Source organism: Mustela nivalis, assembly GCF_964662115.1.
Source record: "Mustela nivalis genome assembly, chromosome: 11".
Classification (NCBI taxonomy): domain Eukaryota; kingdom Metazoa; phylum Chordata; class Mammalia; order Carnivora; family Mustelidae; genus Mustela; species Mustela nivalis.
Window position 1 is genome coordinate 7446345 of NC_139030.1, and position 21930 is coordinate 7468274.

At 38.8% G+C, this 21930-nt stretch overlaps 1 protein-coding gene across 2 annotated transcripts in view; it reads right to left on the bottom strand.

Moving 5' to 3' along the window:
- Positions 1-5495: 5495 nt before the first annotated feature.
- CNTNAP5 (contactin associated protein family member 5) overlaps positions 5496-21930 on the bottom strand; it is an 825196-nt gene continuing 808761 nt past the window's right edge. For both annotated transcript variants that reach the window (XM_082690270.1, XM_082690269.1), the window contains 3 exons: positions 16904-17122; positions 15385-15456; positions 5496-12828 (listed from right to left, as the gene is read on the bottom strand). In XM_082690270.1, coding sequence (XP_082546396.1) covers positions 12632-12828; positions 15385-15456; positions 16904-17122 — 488 coding nt within the window. In that variant the 3' untranslated portion in view covers positions 5496-12631. The remainder of the gene's footprint in view (positions 12829-15384; positions 15457-16903; positions 17123-21930) is intronic.

A 21930-nucleotide genomic window follows, 5' to 3' on the forward strand; every position in this document is an offset into this window, starting at 1 on the left:
GCCCCAGGAACACACCGGTCTGCTTTATACCTTTCCCCATTCAATCAGCTCAAGGGCAGTCTGGATCTTGTGAATCTCACAACGTTCAGAGACTTCTCCACATTTTCAGCCTTATTTTCTATATTGTGTGTACATTTTCATGGTATTGGTCTCCAAAAGAAAACAAGTGTATATTTTATATTTCCACCTTCTATGCTAAAAGGGGATAGACTTCAAATTCAATGAATGTTTGTCTAATTAAGGGGTTTGCAAAGTATGACCTATAGGTCAAATCCAGCCAATTGTTTTTTTGTTTGTTTGTTTTGTTTTTTTGTATAGCCTGTGAGCTAAGCGTATCTTTTTGCATTTATAAACAGCTTAACAAAATAAAAAGAAGAAAAAATTTCATTGGGTATGAAAGCTATATGAAATTTAAATTTTAGTTTCCATGCTTTTGGAACTCAGCCATGTTCATTACAGAGTCCATAGCTGTTTTCAACTAAAACAGCAGAATTAAGTGCTTACAACAGACACTAATCTTTAAAGCCCCAAATATTTACTATCTGGCCCTGCCATATTTGATGGATATTTTCTCCCACTCTGGGTTTGAAAGTGCAATAATAATAACTAATATTTGTATTGCTCTGTATAGTTTTAAAAGATACTTTTGTATTTCTTTTATTAATTACTGAAAACAACTCATATTATAAATTAGATACCTAAAGCTCAAAATAGGGGTTCAACTGTTCCTAGTCTACGCAGTTGAGAAGAGAGGGTTGAAACCAAATGGAAATCTTCTGAAATCAAATCCCATCTAATGCTTGCTTGCATATGTTATAACCGAAAAAATAATTCCATTTCACTTTTGCACATTTCTTATTTGTCATCTTTGCTTTCCCTATTCCAGTGAGGAAACTTTGATGTAAAAGGTCATTGTCACATCTTTGCTGAGTTGCCTGTCAATTTTGGAAAAGAACTTCCTAGCCTCATTCTAAGCCATATTGAGCTATGTACAATTTCCTGAATTGGCACACTCACTCTTGCCTTGGTACTTTTTTTCAAATGCCATTTTCATTCTCCTACATGCCATTTTCAACTTAACTTCTGATCATCCTCTAGACCTATAAGACACAACTGAAACCACACCTTGTTTAGTCAAATACCTGCTCCCTGCTCATGTGTGTTAATTGGAACCTGGGCATTCTCTATAGCACCTGCTATATAGGCATGTTGTTGATGTGCTGGACTCCCCAAGGATTATGGTATTATTCCTATCATCTTACTCAAAATCCACATCAAAATTGCTGAGTAATATTTGTTGATGAATGAATTAGAGAAGAAATTAATGGTTACTGTCAAAAGTTAAGTAAAGTCCATATTACACTGTAAAAATAATACTAAAAAGTTATCTTACAAAATCTAAAGGATGACAAAATGTCTTTTATAATAAGATAAAATGCTAAAGAACGTATATACACATCACAAGATATTGATACATTTTTATTTGATTTCTGACAGTTTTATTTTTAACTTTGCCTTTCCTTATAATTTAAATAACAAGGCATAAATGGGGAGTTCACTATCTACAACACTGCAGGCTTTCAATTAATATCCCATCATAAAGTCTCCTTAAAAAGCTCATCAGCCCCTTCACAGACACCCAAAGGGAAGATCCACAGGCATTGAAATACACTACAACATGAACATCCCTCCAGAATTCCAAGATGGTGCCATGGCTGATGGAAAATCTCACCTATTCATTGGAAAGGAACAATTGGGTTTTTTGTTGTAAGTTTCTGTGCTCAAAATGTTTTCTATGGGCTCTGGCTTTAAGCAAACATTGGATAATGCTATTCTCTTCCAGAAGCACTCTGCCTCTTAAGACATCTGACAAGTAAAATCAGCTACACTCCTCATTCACAGGGATTGGCTGGGCAAGTAGGTACATCACAGAGAGTGTCGTACAGACACAAAATGATTCCTACATACTCTCTTGGTATCTCAGTTTCAGTGTTATTTCAGTGTAAATGGCTATTGACTGAGAACCCCTCAGTTTTCTTATAGGCAGGCTTTCTGTTTATCTTTCTAGCTGGAGATTTTCATCTAATTTCATTGAGCAGTAGAAGCCAGGGACAGAGCAGTTGTACCAGGTCAAAATACAAGATTTGAATTTGTTTTAGCTGTATTTGGGTATGGCTAGATGTGGTTTTAAGGCTGAAATTGGTTAAATCTTCCCTATTCCAGTAACCACTCATATCAATCTAGGAAATGGGTGTTAACATTCCTATTTTCCAGATGGGAAGCTGAGGGTAAGATTCTTGCCTAAGACTACACAGATAACACAGTAGGCATTGAATCCAACTGTCTGTATAATCAAAGACTGTGCAGTTCTTTTAGCAAATTAATTTTCTCACACTAGATATATTTATCTGAAAAAAAGGAGAAAAACAATACCTGTCAATAGTTTCATTATGTCAAAAAAAAAAAAAAAAGTAATGTGTAGAAGTACCTGACATACACTAAGTCACAGCAATTAGTAATTATTTTGTTATTACATTACTATTGTATGAGGGTACTTGGCTCATGCCAGTTATCTTCATAAAGTCAGTATCTCTTAAATGAGAGCTTTGCACACAACAAAAGGCCATGGGAGACAATGTCAAGTCGTTACACTCTCCAAACCAAAGTGTCAGGGACTTGAGAGCTACCACCTGCCCTTTCACCAGGAGTGGCCTCCTGAGCTCTCCCTTGATGGCATTTGTCCTCTGTTCAGTGAAAGATATGCTCTAAGACAGGCTTTAATTCTCTAAGGCCTATTTGAACAGTTGAAGCTCCTCAGAGGACAAGGCTGAAGTAGATTTGCCTTTTGGCTAGTCAGTGCTGTCATTAGTTAGCAATGGTGTTTCCTCCCCACGGACGGATATCACATTCCACACTGGGCTTTCAGCAGCTGGCACACTGGTGTCAGAGACTATACAACCTGTCTCAGATGTGCAGACGCTGTGAGCTCATCTACCTGATCATATGTTGGCTCTTGGAAAATTTTTTTTTTTTGAACCTCCATGAGCAATGTAATCAATTCACACACAGTTTAAAAATTATATTAAAAATACCATGAAGTTGTGGCGCCTGGGTGGCTCAGTGGTTAAAGCCTCTGCCTTCGGCTCAGGTCATGATCCCAGGGTCCTAGGATCGAGCCTCACATCAGGCTCTCTGCTCAGCGGGGAGCCTGCTTCCTTCTCCTCTCTCTCTGCCTGCCTTTCTGCCTGCTTGTGATCTGTCAAATAAATAAAAATCTTAAAAAAAAAAATACCATGAAGTTATTCCTTCCCTGTTCCTCTGCCCCATATTTTATGTCTGTTTGGACTCAGAGACATTTTTTTTTCTCTTTTATATTACAGGTTTAAACCAAATACAGATATGGCAAGTGGGTAAGATTAACAAGTTCTTCATTAAATTTGCATGTTACTCTCTGATTATATCATGGGACTAGAAAGCAGCTCATGAATAAAAGGGTGGGAAAACTAATATATTTTTAGTACTTGAGTATTATTTTAAAATCTATTGAATGAGGCACTGAACCTCAGAGATGAGAAAGGACCTATTTATTTGCTGTCCTTCAGCTACTAATTAGTAGAGTTGGAATCTGAACTCTGACTTTCTGGCTAAAAGTCTGAAAGGACAAGTTCTCCAATATAAAAAGAAAATGAAAACATTTAAGATAATTGATGTGTTTCATTATTTACAATTATGTACCCACTTTTGTGGGGAAAGGGCATCTTAAAGGTTTATTTCTAGCAGAGCCAGAGCTAGAACTCAAGACCTCTTCTAGTCCAATCTGCTGGAGAACTACTACTGAGTCTCCTTGCAGAATAAAGTATGAATGCCTTTTCTATGCCTGGCTCTATTAAATTCTGTGTGGTATGTGGCCATTTGTTTTCAAAATGTTAGGAAATGATAAAGAGACATATAATGACAGGTAGCATTTATGGAGGGTTCCACTGCCCTGTTCATATAGCTAAGTGGTTTGCATGTATTACTTCATTTGATACTCAGGGCTTCTAAATGTTTTGTTAATAATTTTCCAGTTTACATCTTCAAAACCCAAAGATTATAGAAGTTAATCTATTTCAAGTCACATAACTAGAGATGGGATTTTATGGGATTTGAGCCCTGATGGTGTGCCTGGCTCTGATGTCTATGAATCTCTACCATATAATTATATTTGTACACCTCTACATGAACATACATATAAATAGGTCCCCATGTATCTGTCCAGACCAGGCCACACACCCGAACTACAGACATATACCTAGATACCTGCTTGACATCTCTATGTATTGTTTAATCAGAGTCTCAGACAACAAAATCCCAAATTGAATTCATGATTCATGCTTCCTACCTCCCAGCTGCCATTCTCCAAAACAAAGCTATTTGCTCCTGTCCATTTAGTTGTTTATGCTTAAAATTTAGTTTTTCTTGATTTCTTTCTTCCCCTCACAATCTCCTTTGAATATATCAGCAAGCCCTCTGGGTTCTGTCTGGACCAGCTACTATTACAGTGTCTTCTACAAGAGTCTTAATCCAAACCACCATTGTCCTCTATCAGAATGATTGGGTCCTGGGATGCCCAGATGGCTCACTGGGTTAAAGCCTCTGCCTTCAGCTCAGGTCATGATCCCAGAATCCTTGGATGGAGCCCCACATCGGGCTGTCTGCTTGGCAGGGAGCCTGCTTCTTCCTCTCTCTCTGCCTGCCTCTCTGCCTACTTGTGATCTCTGTCTGTCAAATAAATAAATAAAATCTTATAAAAAAAAAAAAAAGAATGATGGATCCTAACTGTTCTTTCCTCCTCCCCTCTTCTTCCCCTATAGCCTGTTCTTCATTGAGAAGTGAGATGTGTGTGTGTGTGTGTGTGTGTGTGTGTGTGCGTGTGTGTGTTTAAGGTAAATCTGACATTATCACTTTCCTGTCTAAAAAGCTTTGCCAGGCTTTAATTTCTAGTTGTTGACCAACTACCCCATACACAGAACTGTTAATAAGGAACTTATGAAGTGAGTTCTATTTCATGAAAATGGATGTTTAACACAGAGTCCAGTTGGGCTTAGGGCTCTGAGAAGAAAGGGAAAGTGAGACAAGATAAGAAATGTGGCTGCTGGAAATGGGAACTGAGGAAGGCCTCACAGAGGCCCAGGATTTTACATGGGGAGCTGAAGCCAGGATGCCTCCAGAGCCCTGTACAAGACTTTTGACCAAGCCAACAAGATTACTCTTGTACACATGTGAGCCAGGCATGCAGGCAAGTATAATTCAGCTGAGTGATGAGACAGCCCATGACCGCACATTCAGGCCTCTTGAAATCAATAAACCCAGGGAGTGGGAGTTTCATGTTTCTCCAGCAACACCACAGGCCATGTTGTCTGGGAGTTAATGGTCTGAGGGATAAGAATGGCAGCTAAGGGATTAATTGTTTGACTCCTCATTAACCCAAGAAAACACAGCAAGAGACATTTGGCTTCCACACAAAATCATACAAAATTCTCTCTTTATTAAATATACATTATTTACAGTTTAAGTCTTCCTTCTGTACAACAGTAACCATAGAAAACAAAGAAATCTAAGGCTAACTTTTATTTTTCCCCATACAGTGTATTAAGACATGTTACGTGGTCTACAAAACGGACTTGGAACGAGGCAACATCACTTGGGATTCTCTTTTAAGAATAAAAATGAGAAGGTCCAAAGGAAAAGCTAGACTCTGGCAGATCTACAAAAGGAGGTGACCTGTTTTGTGCTTTTGCCATAACAAAAAGTCTGACATATAGATTTTGGAGGGAGAGGTTATTTTGCATTTTATTGTTTGTTTGTCAAAAAATAATCTCCCCACTCCTTCTAATTCCTCAAAAAAGAGGGCCACTGCATGCCAGAGAGAGATGGATCTCCCATCTGAAATGGGCATGGTAACGTTCTGATGTAGATCTGCAAACTGCAGTCCACAAGCCAAATATGACCTATTCCCTGTTTTTTGTAAATAAAATTTTATTAGAACATAGCCATGCCTCTTTGTGTATATTTGCCCCACTTCCTGCTGCCAAAGCAGAAGTGAGTATTTGCAACCAAGACTATTATTGGTTTGTAAAGCCTAAAGTATAAATCATCCAGCCTTTTACCAGAAAACATTTTCTGACTGCTTATCTATTAAATCCTAGAGGCAGACTCCTAGTTCCCCTTTAGCCTGCATTTGTATCCCCAGTGACAACCCTGGACACATTTTTCTTCTTCCTGTTGACTGAGAAAAGTGACAGCCTAAGACATTATAGGGTATCAGAAGGCCTGTCAACTACCAGCTTCAGAAGGAGAAAAGTCTTGGTGTTGGACCTCCCTAAATGGGAAGTCCTTCTTACACTATAACTATGCTGCTTTAAAGCAAGGTTTGGTTTTTTTTTTTTTTTTTTTTTTTGCATGGATATTTAAGGCAGGGCAAGGTTACATAAGTTGACACTGCCATTCAAAAGAAGAGATTATGTTAATATTTCATGTAAAGCCTTTGGGATGGGGTTGACTATAATGGAAAAATATGACTAGGCAGATGCCTGATAATATTATGCTTCAAAGTTTCACTGAAAGTTTCTACTTATGGGCCTTCCAGTGAGTCTGCAGGGCAATGCAATGTTCCTCTTGCATGCCTAGAACCTTGTTCATATCTTCGGAGGCTGCTGCTGGCATCTGAAGCATGAAATGACATGATGCAAATGCAAAGAAGACAAGGATTTAATTACGGAACAATTAGATTCACCTTTGGTCATGGTCTAGTACTACTCTTCCAATTTTATCTTGGCATTTTGTAAAATTTTCTGTGTCACTGGGAATGATTGAGAAAGCCAGTGTTCCCAAGTTGTGTTAGATGGTGGGTTCCTGGTAGTATTCATTGTTAGGGATGGAGAATATCACATGTTTTTATAATGTGTCATCCTATGGCAGGACCAACGAAGGGGAAAGAAGGACCCTTAGACTGATTTCAGGACCTCTACCCTTATACATATGTGAGTTTTGATTCAGGACTGTGGATCTAAAGAGTTTTTTGACAGTTTATTTCCCTTAAAATTGTGTCTGGGTGTTCAACCTGAGCAGGGTGTATCATTGTGATGACAGCACTAAAGCATCCTGGGGAAATCTTGATGAAATAAAAATACTGAAAAAGAAAAAGATGTGGTTGGTGTAGGGCTGGGAAGGGTCAAAAAAAAAAAAATGTCATGCGAAGGTGGGTAATGAATTCTTCATGCATACCCCATGATATTGCCTCTTTCCCTAATGTGTAAGACAATTATCTAAATGTACTGAAGGGACTCCTGAATTAGGAGCCACGAAAGTGGGAAGAGCTGCTGCCACTGATCTATAGTGGGAGCAATAACCCTCCACACCTGAGACGGCCACCAACTATTGCCACAGATTCCCTCCTCCACCTCAGCATGTTCTCAGCCGGTGTGGTCAAAACACCAACACCAACTTTTGCCTTTATCCTTGCTCATGTCTGCTCAGCCACTGTGTAGTCTATAAACATTACAAAAGACAGACAACTAGCTTACAAAGTACAATATTTCACTAAAAAAATGTGCTTTTCTGTTCTTCCTCAGAGTACCTTAGTGCAAAATAAGAGAAAAATCACTCAAACATAGGAAGAGTTCAATATTAAAACCTCATATGAAGGTTTCAAACAATTGCCAACTCAAAAGGAAATCTATCCCTACTGAACAGATGTGTATATGTGACATCCTGGAGAAACCTGGACTAACAGCCCTATTTTACAAAGTCTTTATGTATGTGTCTGTTTATACTGTTTTTCCCTTTAAGAGGTTCAACTACTCAGGATTTGTGGGAGCAGAGATGAAAATTGGAGACATCCAAATCTATATACTATATGCTCACCAAGTAAGGGGGTTGATGAGGGGAAGAGAGGACAGGTTGAGAAAGAAACAAGAAGAGTATGTGGAAGAAATTCGATTACACTAAGTGTTTTTTTTTTTTTTTCTTTTTCAAGAAAACATTGTCAAACTGCATGAGAGACATGAAATAGCACTCAGTTATCCTCCATGTATTCTAAAAGTTTGGGGTTTGCTTACACCTTATTCCATTAACCACTTTCACATCTGCAAAAACAAGGAAATCTCTTTATTTACTTGATCCACTTGCAACATGTAGGACAATTGAAGCCTAAGTATGTCAAAGCCTTTAGGCTAAAGAAAAATGAGTAGCAGAGCTACACACTGTCTCAGATTCCCCTTAGCAGGCTGGTGTTACAATGCGGATTTGATAGATTGCAGCTATGGGGGAATTCAAAGGAACCCAGGGCATTGGTGGACAAACTGTCAAGGCTTTTTAAAGAAAGATTTCAACAGCCTGGTTTCTATTTCCCTGAATATCCTGGAGAAGACAGTCTGTTTTTAGCTTCCCAGTGTGGCTTCTCCAAGTGAATGAGCTTCCTGCAGAGAAGAGACAGGTGTGACTTTCTGGATTGGAAAAATTCACTCAGGGCACAGAGGTGAGACCTCACTTAGATGGACAACAACTTTTAGTCAGTTATTTACTTGAAGATACTTCATCTAGTTCTCTGAGATCATTTTAAGTAGAGTCAAATTGTTCCTGGGGACAAAGAAGGGTTTTAGGAGGGGTGGAAGGACAGCAGACACCTTAAAGGACATTCAGAAGAGCAAATGAGACACAAGAGGTCATAAACACATGGCTTGAAAAGAACAGAAAAAAGAGGAGGAGGGGAGTGAAAGTGGAGATTGCTGTCCCTATCCCACAGAGAGTCCCCAGGCCATCAACTGTCAGGTCTGACTGATGGGAAGGAGGATTTTCAGAATACCCCAACCTGAAATGAAGCAAGAATGGAGAGAATTGCGCTTCCTCCAAGGTACTTTACAAACAAGGACCATCATTTCCTGCTGTTCCTAAAGAGTTAATCAGTCTCCCTCTACAGAAAAGTATCTGAATAGACAGGTATTTGCTTTGAAGAAGAGAAACAAGGCAGTTTATGGAAGGTAGAATATACAAGAAAAAATTATGAATATCTTCCCAAAATTTATCCATTTATGTGTCTAGCCAAGTCTTTGCAAAAATGATTGCTCAGGACCTTCACTCTACATTCTATAGAACAATATGTACCTCCCCTGATAGACTTTGAGCCCCTCCAAGGGCAAGAACAAGGTATAATTTATATGTGTACAGTCCATGTCTAGTGCAATCCTTGGAGTACTGGGCATTCAATAAATAAGTCATAATGAATTAAGAAAGGGAAGAATCTATTGCTTTTGTTCCTATCCTGCTCCTGCTACCTTGTGGTGGGCCTGGGGCTAACAGAGGATAGAAGTCAGGTTAGTACCACCTCTGTCATTACTAATGAGAACAGAAACTTTTATAGAATCAGGCTCAGGACCCTTAAAATAAATCTCTCATATGAGGTTTAGAATGAATAGAATAAGCTAAACTATCCATAAATATGTATCTAGAGAAGTGAGAAATGTCTAATGCTCTAGATGAATTCTCACAGAGACCACAGCAGTCTAACCTATATGCACAATGAGTGATGCAGTGGGTGTTGAATATAATTTAGGGTAAGCAAATGTACTGCTGCTTACATAAATAGGCTTGTTTGGTGGGAATTACATCAATAAAATATCCCCCTTAGAGTGTGAAATTGCATAGGTGCTTTTGGTTTTTCTATAAAGGGACCATACTCCGTAAAATCTTTTTGCAATCAGCAGTTGCCAAGGACTGAGGGTTATAGTGGAGGGTTGTGGTGGTCCAGCTGGTGGAGCATATCAGGAATCTTGATTAGCCAAGCAGAAAACAGTGGTTAAGGAGGGGCCAGAATGCTTTCAATGACTATTTGTTTTAAATTATAATCACTCAAAGATCCAAACACTCACACACTTGAACAATTGCACAAGACTACATGGATTTAGTACCACTGAGGAAAGACAGGCAGAGATAGCACTTATTTCTGAGTGAAAATTGTGTTTTGCTTTGGAGGGAGCAGCTTGCTTATTTCCACATACATCTAGTGAAAGTTAGTGTTCTCTGGGGTTATGAAACAATCCAACCCTGTAAAAGTAATTCTGGTTTAGCCCTGAGACTCTACTTGTAAGAGTAGATTGCACGGTCTTGGCATTGGTTACTAGGTCTGCGGTACGTCGTCATGTGTATGTATACATCGTCTACGTGCGCAGGGAGGTGTGCTGGTGGATTCTGTGGTTCAGATGTGGCAAGGATAGAGCTTCACAGATTCTTTACCCTACAGAACTCCCTATGAGCATATGCAGGTAGATGAGGAAAGCAAATACTCTGGGTTCTCCATTGCTTATATCGGCACTATGTCAGCAAGATAGAGTCCTTGCTTTTCAGAGACTTGAATAATGAGGGTTTCCAGTTTTATTACTCACACCTTCCTTTGCCTTTCCACTTCACTTTTGGAGATGCTTCAGGCTAAACCCACTGCACTGCATGGTAACTTTTATTTCAGGGGACAAAGGACTATGTACCCAAGCAAAAAGCTGATTTATACAGTCTTTTTATGGAAATAGAAAGTTCAAAAATGAAAACTGGAAATAGGGGTGGACAGGGCAGGAGCAAACAATATTTAAAGATCGTTCCTCTTATTAATGGATCATGGATCTAATTCAGAAAAGCTAGAAGGGGAAAAAAAAAGATGTCCATGTTGGAATCACTTTAAATAAATTGACTAGAAAAATCATATAATGGAGTGATTAAGAATCCACAGAAAGTTTTAAGAAGAGAATATATATTTAGAACATCTTAAAATTGAGAAATAGGATTACAAACTGAATCCTTACCCATGTGCTCAGACACTGAAAGAAAACCCTGAAATGGATTTGAAATGAGATGGAGCTAATGAGTTCCTTATTGGGAGCCTGACCACGCAGGGGAGTGTTAAATAATCAGAGGCAATAGACACTCTAAGAGCAAGATGGAATTTCTGCTTACTGTCAAGGCTGGCAAACTGCGATGTGGTAATTGTTTCCCAAACCGAATCTGTCTTGTAAAGAGAATCGGCAAGTACTTTCCACATCTGTGGATCAGTATCCTGGCATCCCCAGTATTCTGGAGGATTGATATTGTCTTCCCCTTCTCTTTTTCTCCAGGGTGGCCCCGAGGCAAAGAGTTAGACCAATTGCCATAGCAAAAATCATCAGGATTCTTACCCCTACCTTGTGGATGAGTTTGAGATGCCCTTTTTAAGGAATAACTGTGTTTTTTCAAAGCTTTGTTAGCAAGAGGGGCAAAGACCCTGAAATTTACCATCATCTCATCTGGGAGTCTATGCCTATAAAAAGATGTGTGCTGGGGCCATTATATCCACAGGGTGTAGATGACTTGAAAACGTGATGTACTGTAGAAGCTACAGATTCCTCAAACTAAGCAGTGAGGGTTCTCTAGACAAACCATAATGGCCCATCAATCAGTATATCCAGAGCCTCCCAGAGAATGGCTCCGTGGACAGAGGTGGGGTCATTGCATTTGCCCTAAAACATGAAATCTGCACTCACCTTATTCACCAGATCTTTGGTGAGTGGATGGACGGGAAGAATCCTGCTTGGTATTTCTCTTCTTTCATGCAGTTTTTTTTTTTTTTTTAATTATTATTTTGTTTTTAAAGCTCAGTTAAGATGGTTTAAGCTCTTTAATGAAACTGGGTACTATTTTAGACTTTTATTAGAATTTCTTTATGCTGAAATAGATATATATCTATAGATATAGATATAGATATATATCTCAGTATAATAAATCCAAGAAAAACCTATCTAACATTTCTTACAAAATTGGAAGAGGCATTTTTGAAGTTATAGAACATCTACTTCCTAGCAGCTTTCTTTTTTACCTTCTAGTTTCAAGCTACTATTCCCCATGCTTCCCCCAGGTTTATGCTATTGTGTGCTGTTCTAAAGTGTCAGCCCCAGGAGAGGGTGGTAAGAAAGGAGCAAAGGAATAGCTCACTACTATCAGGAATCCTATATTTGAAATATTCAGGGGACAAGAGTCAAAGTGAAAAAAGGTGATGAGTTAGGGCTATGGGCGTCCTATGGTAAGGAAAATCAACACAAAACAAACCTCTCTTATTCCTTTAGAAGTATCACTGAAGTGAACCAGGCCTTTAGCATCTTTTTTCTTTACCCTGAGTTCCCTGGTAGGAATGAACTTGAGGTGGGGGAGGATGTCAAGGATGAGTGTCATACGCCTAAGTCACAGAGCTCAGGTTCAAAGTAAGCCTGAGGTTTAATGCGAGACAGAACAGCTGTGGAACTAAAGAGTGCATCTTACTTAGAAACTGGAAATACATAACTAAATATGCACATGTGCACACATGTGTCTCTTCTTTGTCTAGAGGAGTAAAGTCAGTCTCTTAAGTGATCATTATCACCACAATGAGTTTGTCAGAAAGGAAGGCAGTGGCCATAGCTGCCTGGTCTTCTGGGCTGGATCAAGGAGATGGATGCTGTGGTCGATCCTGGTATGTGCCAAAAATAATTGGCACACAGACAGGAAAAGGAGAATGACCAAAATTAAAAGATAGGAGAAAGGAGAAAAATTTAACAACAACCCAAAAGAGAATATTAGGTGACCCTGCAGGTTTTCAGATGAAATATTCCCGCTTACACTCGCTCACTGTGTTTTGCAAGTCAATGTCATTTCTAAAGGAACTGTCCAAATTTTCTGGGTATTCCTTCTCCTTCATCTGGTTAGTACGGTGTGACTGCTTATGCTGGTAAAGGAACCGGGTCATGATGCCGATGATAGAGAAGATGATGAATATCACCACCGCTATTACTCCTGTCGATAAAGAGGAAAGAAAGAGAGAAGGAAATCATCAGTTCATGCACTCAAAAGAAGTGATTCAGTCTAAACAGGGAACCCACTTAGGAGAAAGAAACAAAAGAAACCAAACAACAAACTCTACCGCATGCCCAGAACTGAAGTCCAGCTGAAATGTGTTCAGTCTTCAGATACAAAAAACATCTCCTCTTTCAGACTGGCCAGGAAGAAAACCAGTGTAAATCAGAGAATGACATCATATAAACATGGACTCAGACTGGCAAAGGACTTCTTAATTATTTCTTCAAGTCTTGATTTAAAGAATGCAACAAAATCATTTAATTAGCACATTTGTCATATTTAATCATTTCCCACTTCTTGCAACCAAGAAGTTTCAGAACTACTTTAACACCCTGGAAAACCATGGTGAAGTGTCCCAGACTTCAAAGTATGTTCTCCTGATGTAAATTCACTTAAGGTATATGTTTGCTTTGCTGAACATGTTTTGTTAATAATGACAAACTTCCCGAACATGTAGGATGTTCCTACACTGCTGTGCACTCTGCTAGGCATGGGACAGCTCAGAGACAGTTTGCCTCTGTCGTTCAGAGATTGAGAGTCAACTGAAATGACAGTCTTCTTCCAGTTAGGTCAGATTTCTGCCTGCTTTGACTGCATGTGATTTTACTGCATTTACTCGGCAAGTTGCCCTCGCTGACTCAAAGGTCTTGTCTGTACCTTTGCCAAGAAGCCTCTCGGGATGCGAAGAGCAAGGTCAGCAAAAAAAGGGTGAAAATGTAGGAACTGGTGACTTTTAAAGAGAGAATGGTTCTATAAATGAACATAGGATTTTCAACATTAAAATATGAGAAGTATTTATGATATTCAAATATAAGTTTATTCCCAAGAAAGCACATATTTTAATGTTTTTGTTTTTCTTTCTAAGTAGAACGTATAATGACACAATACATTTCTTTTAGAAAGATAGTTTTGGACATCCTGTATCCTGATTTACATAAGCATGGGCATTTAAGAGTTAAATACATTGACTGCACATTTTCTCCTGATTTGTTTTAGTGCCAGGGCCATGATTAAGACTGCATACTTTTTTTTTTTTTTTAAATATTCAGAAACCACTATGCAGCATTTTCCCTGACTATTTTAGAATAAGGCAGAGTAAAACCACCTAAGTTAACAAATGTGAATACACTAGGTGTTAGTGAGTCACTTCCCTGACTGGGGTGCAGCTTTATGGGATAAAATACGGAATCAGTTTCCACTCCTTCAGTACACAGACTGTTCAGAGTTAGAGGAGTTTTCCCAAGGGATTGAGATGCCTTTCCTGTTCTTAGAGGCTCACAGAAGCATGTAACTGAGTGGGAAAATGTCAGCAGTCACAAGTCTTTTCTTCCCCTGTCAAATGGGAAATTTTAGGAAAAGAAACAGGCACTACATTCTTTCCTGTGTTTCTTGCTTCCAAACAAAAATCAGGTTGGACCCTCTTCCCTGAAGCAGAAACTCAGGTCAGACATTTTAAGAACTTCCTTAACATGGTTTTTGTTCCTCACAACTTCATTATAATGGTGCATTTCTGTGCTCCCACAAGCATTTGCACTTCCTCCCTCAAAATATCATTTTCTAGTTCCATTGTTGCTGTGAGTTCATTGTGGACAACCTCTATGGCTTTCGCCCATGTATTCCTATGCTCAGTGCCGGGCCTGACCCTTAGCTCAGATTCATTAAATAGAAGTTAAATGAATGGATACTGCTGACTTTGAAAAGAACTCCATCTAGTGTGGATCCGCTCATTTAGCCTGCCAGAGGCAGCAATGGGGGTACCTGCTAGGGCTATGGTTCTTGGATTGCAATGAATTCAGTCTCTCATGGGCATCTTATATTAAACAAGGTTTGGGAATCATTCTGTGTTGCAAGTCCCAGAAGGGGTGGGTGAAGCAAAAAGTAAGTTAGTGAAGGTAGCAGCCTGGCTATGGCAGGATAAAAAGGGGTGAGACCAACAGGCAGTGAGAAAATGGAAAGACAGGGGAGGAAGGAGGGAGAGCTGAGCTCACAGCAGAGCAGATCCGTATCCATAACCATATGTGCTGCTGGATTGGAAACTCCGTTCCTGTGGACTTCACCCTGCTCAATAGATCCAACCCAAATCACTTGGTGGAGAAAACCAATAGAACTGGGGCTTCACCAATCTGTCTGACCCAACATGGCTTCCTCCCATATGTTTTATTGGTGTGCTTTGTTTGTGCTTTAGGAAAACTGACAACTGGATGAAATGAATGGAGGGCACACTGCCTGTCACTAAGTAAATGTTCCAGCTGTTGACTCAGTAGTCAGCTGCCTGATGCATCAGGACAGGATGAATCCATGGTGATGGGGATGAAAGGGGAAAGGGTGCCTTTGATCACGTCCATGACTATTCATGAAAAAGCTCATGGTCTGGTAGATCATGCAGGGTTCTGGATACTAGATGGCTATAATTAAGAAAGGAATCAAATAAATTCCTCGCAAGTACAGAATCGTTTATGACCCCTCTGCTTTCAGCAATAAGGAATGATTTACCTCCAATGACGGCTGAGTCACTTCGAACAGCATTAGTGAGTGGTTCTCGCTCATCTGTCTTCCCAAAGGGATCTGCAAGGAGTAAAAGACATGGCATTTCACTCCTCATTCTGGATACAGGGAGGAGGTGTACAATATGGATTTGAGATGACACATCTCTGGATTAGACCAAGTGCTCTCAAACAGTTGTGAGCTTACATTTTTTTTAGGAACCCAAATAAACATACACACAAAAAAGCTTCTGAAGTATACAACTTCCACCCCATAGTTCCGTAACTATTAGCTTCTATATCAGCTATAAGATAATGGACTGAGAGAGATGATGGTAGAACCCACCCATATCTGCTTTTGCCTACAGTTTACTTCTTGGCCTAACCTAGAGGTCCCTCTCTGCCTTGTTGGACCCTCCCTCCTCATGACAATGGCCTCTTACCTCAAGCATACATGTGATTTCTGCTTCAGAGGTTTCTTTAGCTGCACAAGGATCTGGAGTCCATTGACAGGGAAAGACAAAAGTGCTGGAGGATTAACACCCCCAAGAAACCCTCACTGACAGAGAGAGGCATTTCACTACACATACATTAACATGTATAGTAGAAGAAGAAAGAACATCAATTTGAAGGCATGGAGACCTGGCTTTGAATCTTGATCTGCCACTTGTTGGCCTGGTGACAGTAAGTTAGATGCATTTTTAAATAACAAATCTGCAAATGTATTAAAAGGGGGTAATGATACTCATATGCATATAGCACACATGGAATTTTCAAGACCTATAGCATCTGCCATCAGTATCCCTGTATCTTCAAGGAAACGCCTACAACGTGACTATTGTTTTTCCTGCTTCACAGATAAGGAAATTAGATTGAAGCTATTTAGTAACTTGTCTGGAGTTATAGAATTTATCCATCAGAATTCAAATCAAGGCTAGTCAACTGTCCCGTCCTTTTTCCTTCTATTATACCTCACTACTGCCAGGAAAATACCAAGCCTGGTGATGAGTAGGCAGCAGCAAAACTCAGTCCCCCTTCTTTGTTCATGATTAACTTCTTTGACAGTTGATTACCACAGTTGATTAAGACAAATCCTAGGGATATTTCAAGACACTATGATGATGGTGACTAAGGAAAGACAGAAAAGGTGTTTTAGGGATGACAATAGTGTGGGACTTTCCTATTATTATGGAAGGCTGATTTTAATTACATGAATTACATTAGTTCAACAACCAGCCTTCCTCTTTCTGACCCTAAAATTAAATATATATATATATATATATATATATATATATATATATTAAGTTCTAACTACTAACTATTGAGTTCTAACTACTCATCTATTAAAAGTAGGATTATATTCAATACATATAAAATTCAACCATGAGAAACTAGTCATAATTCTTAACTACCTGTAATCATATAAAGTAAGGACTTGTGTAATACTAGCCTTCAACCTACAACTTCTTGAAGATATCGAAAGTAGTGCTACCAGAAGAAGGCAGTTCCCTGAGTATTCTCCTGTGTACCTGATGAAGAGTGAACTGTGGTCACTGCGTTCACATCCGCATCCATCATGGAGCCACAGCTGGATTCCGTCAGGGTCCCATGGACAGTCACAGGTGCAATGGTGGTGTGACGCAGGGCTGCCTTCAGGGGTGCTACCTGGTTATACTGGACTGAAGACAGGCATCCAACAAAACCCAGGGTGTTGGCTTTGGCAACTACAGAATCCAGTCCAACATGCTCTGCAACATGAAAGACACGCCTGTGTTTTGTGTTTGTTTGTTTGTTTGTTTGTTTCAAATTATGCTCTATATCCTTTTTAAATAATGTTTAAAATTACAGAACTTACCTTAGAATTCTTTGAGTCTCTCCTTGTCTTCTCTCCCCAAACCTTACCCTACACTATAAGCATCAATTTATCAACCACATATCATGGAAAACTGTTAGGGCCATCTCTGCTTTCAATTAATATTTAAAACTTCCAAATTCCCTTTCATATATTTTATGAACTATAACAAAGACTTAATAAATCTGTTCTACACTCTGGATGTTTTATAAAATTCTTTCATTATCCCCGTCACCATTTATCTACAGATGCTTGGGATTAGTTCAAGCACACTACAGTGCTCATTACATTGCACTCAAAAATGTCGCAAGTAAAAGGCGAAAGATTTATGCGATCTGAAGAGAAACCAGACTTTTTGTCTTTGTCTTTGTCTTTTGTCTTTGTGACATGCAACAGATCTGGCTTTGAAGATCTGGGGAGAGAGCAACAAGCCAAGGAATGTAGACATGTTGCATGTCTTTCCTCCACAGTCACTCCTGCTTCTAATTCTCTCCTGTTGCTTTCTTTTTTCACCTTAAAGACTCTGGTGAATACAGCGGGCTCACTCAAAAGTTTCAGGTTATTCTCCCTATTTTAAAGCTAGCCGATTAGCAATGTTAATTTCATTGGCAACCTTACTCCTCTTTGCCACTTAACCTAACATATTCACAGGTTCTGAGGATAGGACTTGGGTATCTCTGTGGATCGTTATTCTTCCTACCATTACATGTCTGAGATACCATGAGAATTTTCCAGGTAATGATAATGAAAATTTAACAGAGATGTAAAGTGACACTTCTTCAAAAGTAAAAGAACATTGGAGCGGGGGTGGGGGGGGGTGGAAACTACTTATTTCCAAATATTCCAATAAATATCCTATAGTAGTGGTACATATTTGTTACTCATTAAAGGATCACACATATGTTCATGTTTATTTCTCAATATGGACTCCAAAAGATTTTCTCATAAGAGACTTTTTGAATACTGTTATGTAACAGTTTCCCAGGCCAAAGAGCCTTCTTTAACGAAGACAGCGTACTTTCGCTAAATGGCACTACAACTCAGTGTACCCTGCTATAATTCCAAACACACATTCACTACTGATTGGTAGTTCTCAAGGGATAAAGTTAGAGATTAGAGCATTTAAAATAAGAGGAAGAAGATAGGAGAAGAAAAGCAGAAACTGACATGAAGTTTTTGCATTGTAGGATTTCAAACCAGTGGAAAGTGACATGTCATTGTCATTGTGCCTTAAGGGTCTAAGTCAAAAGTGCCAGATCTCATTCCCAGAACCCAGAAAGAAAGAACCTTAGATCAGGGCCAAGGTCTTTGGAGGACATCAATCTAGTGACTGCTAGGGATACAGGCTCCAGGAACAAGAAAAAGCACATGGGTAAATTGGGGAAAATGACAGACAATAACATTCTCTTCTTAAATGAAGAGATGTTTTGAAGAAAGTCTTATGTCTAAAGTGTATTTATTCTAGGTGTATAATAAAGATGGAACCCTGGAGATGTTTCTGAAAAGAAATGAAGAGGATAAAAGTCCCTGATAGGAGAAAATACTCCCAGCACGGGGCCGGATATAATGATTTCTCAGATCTTTACATATATGGAGATGTTAATTAATTAATTAATTAATTAGAATATATATTAGGATGACTACAATTTTTTTTCTTCATATAGCCTTGTTAACTAATATGTGGTAGGTAATAATCATTTATTAAAAGAAATTTAAAAGTTACAAATACTCAGTGGTCCCCATCTATTACAAGTACCTATTATATAACTATGCAATAACTGGTTTTAAAGTATTTTTCTTTTTCCCCTCAAAAGCTCTTCCAGCTATTTGTTACTATTATCCAAAATTTACAAAGGAAGACACTGACTCTTAAAAAGGTTAAAAGATTAAAAATGTTCATCATCACTAGCCATCAGGGAGATGCAAATTAAAACCACATTGAGATACCACCTTACACCAGTTAGAATGGCCCAAAGTAGCAAGACAGGAAACAACATGTGTTGTAGGGGATGTGGAGAAAGAGGAACCATCTTCCACTGTTGGTGGGAATGCAAGTTGGTGCAGCCTCTTTGGAAAACAGTGTGGAGATTCCTCAAGAAATTAAAAATAGAGCTTCCCTATGACCCTGCAATTGCACTACTGGGTATTTACCCCAAAGATACAGATGTCGTGAAAATAAGGGCCATCTGTTTATATGTTTATATGTTTATAGCAGCAATGGCCACAGTCGCCAAACTGTGGAAAGAACCAAGATGCCCTTCAACGGACGAATGGATAAGGAAGATGTGGTCCATATACACTATGGACGATTATGCCTCCATCAGCAAGGATGAATACCCAACTTTTGTAGCAACATGGACAGGACTGGAAGAGATTATGCTGAGTGAAATAAGTCAAGCAGAGAGAGTCAATTATCATAGGGTTTCACTTATTTGTGGAGCATAACAAATAGCATGGAGGACATGGGGAGATGGAGAGGAAAAGGGAGTTGAGGGAAATTGGAAGGGGAGGTGAACCATGAGAGACTATGGACTCTGAAAAACAATCTGAAGGTTTTGAAGGGGTGGGGGGTGGGAGGTTGGGGTTACCAGGTGGTGGGTACTGGAGAGGGCACAGATTGCATGGAGCACTGGGTGTGGTGCAAAAACAATGACTACTGTTATGCTGAAAAGAAATTTTAAAAAATTAAATTAAATTAAATTTTAAAAAAAAGACAATGTGGCGAAGTTGAGGCTCAACTATATTCAGGTTATAACTTGAAACACAGGATTTTTTTTTTTTTTTTAAACTCTTCCTGTCAGTTAACCTCCCTCTGCTGGAGACACCTGGTTTGAATTCTATCTCCACCACTTTCCATGGATTACTAACTAAATAAACCTTTCTGGGATTTAATTTCTACAACCAGAAAATGGAGATAGCAATGCTAACTTGTTGTTGTCAATCTCTTTAAGATTTTTTTATTTCTTTAAGATTTGCTTATTTATTTTACAGAGAGAGAGTGACAGAAAGAGAGCTCAAGTGGGTGGAGGGGCAGAGGGAGAGGGAGAGAGAGGGAAGCAGACTCCCCTCTGAGCACAGAGCCCTGTGCTGGGCTGAATCTCATGACCCTGACGCATTTGCCCTGAGCCAAAACCAAGAGCTGGATGCATAACCAGCTGAGCCACCCAGACACCCCTAATTCTTTTTATTTGTAACTGAAACTGAGTTGACATACAATAATACAGTAGTTTCAGGTATATAGCATAGTGAATCAATAATTACACATTTTAGAACATACCACAAGTGTAGTTATCATCTGGCACATGTTAGTACCTTGTTATTGACTACATTCTCTATGCTGCACTTTTCAGCCCTGTGACTTCTTTATTTTCCAATTTCAATTTTGTACCTTTTAACCCCCTTCACCTATTTTACCCATCACTCATCTCCCTTTCCTCTGGCAGCCACCAGTTTGTTTTCTATATCTATGATCTGATTGGGTTTTTTGTTTGTTCATTTGTTCTGTTTTTTATATTCCATATGTAAATAAAGTCATATGTTATTTGTCTTTCTTTGTCTGGCTTACTTCACTTAGCATATTACCCTCTAGGTCCACCCATTTTGCTGCACATAGCAAGTTCTCATGATTTTTATGGGTGAGTAATATTCCACTCTACATATATAACACATCTTTTTATCCATTCATCTGTCCATAGATATCTGGGTTACTTCCATATCTTGGCTATGGTAAATACTGTAAAAATAAGAAAAAATAAAACAAAGCAAAACAAACAAACAAAAAAACTTGACTTGCTACATAAATTTGGAAACACTCAGCTTTTGAAGGAAAATTTATGCCCCTCTATTAAAGGAAGTGGATTCTTTTAGCCACAGGATGTACAGATCTTCACATGGTCATAAGTATTTGACACTAAGACTTTAGTTGACCCAATCCAGGCTAATTTTAGGCAGAAAGTTTATTCTGGATTAAAAAAAAAAAAAGGAGAAAAGATCAGCAATTTGCCAAAAATAGACATAGCTCTAGGATGTAACATGACATTTGCTATATGTCAAAGCCATTTATGACTTTTGAATCCTAAAGTGTCAAAATATAAGCCATACAGACCCATTCAACCTGAGCTTATAAGAGTAAAATGTTGTACTAACATAAAATATAAAGGAAGATGATTTTAATAGAATGTATGAACAGTATATACAAGTAAAGAGTTTTTCCATCAAGAGTTCATTGTGGCTTTCAGGTAAGACAGAAGTAGTCTGAAAATGTAACTACCAGGAGTATCCAAAGGCTAAGATCTGTAGCCTACAGATAAAAGCTTTTAACCCTTAAAGGGGAATAATGTATTTAAAAAAAATACTTTGCATTTACTTAATGTGTTATGCTTTTCATGGTATGTTCATTTTGTATACCTTATGAAAATATTCATCCTTGTGAAGTGACAAAATATGAGATAGTTATATACAATTACCAGTTATTAAAACCAAGACATAAGATCAAGAAATTGTCCAAAGCAAATTTAAGAATCCCTGGCCAACCCAGGACTGGAACTTAGGTCTCCAGGACTTTATCCTTTTTTATTTTCTTCCCCATTACATCATACTTAACACACTTCTGTAGGTATTTATTTTTGATAACATGAAAAGAAACCTTACCTCTGTAGCATGACTTACAGCCATTCACTGGCTCATCTGCCTCCACCCATCCAT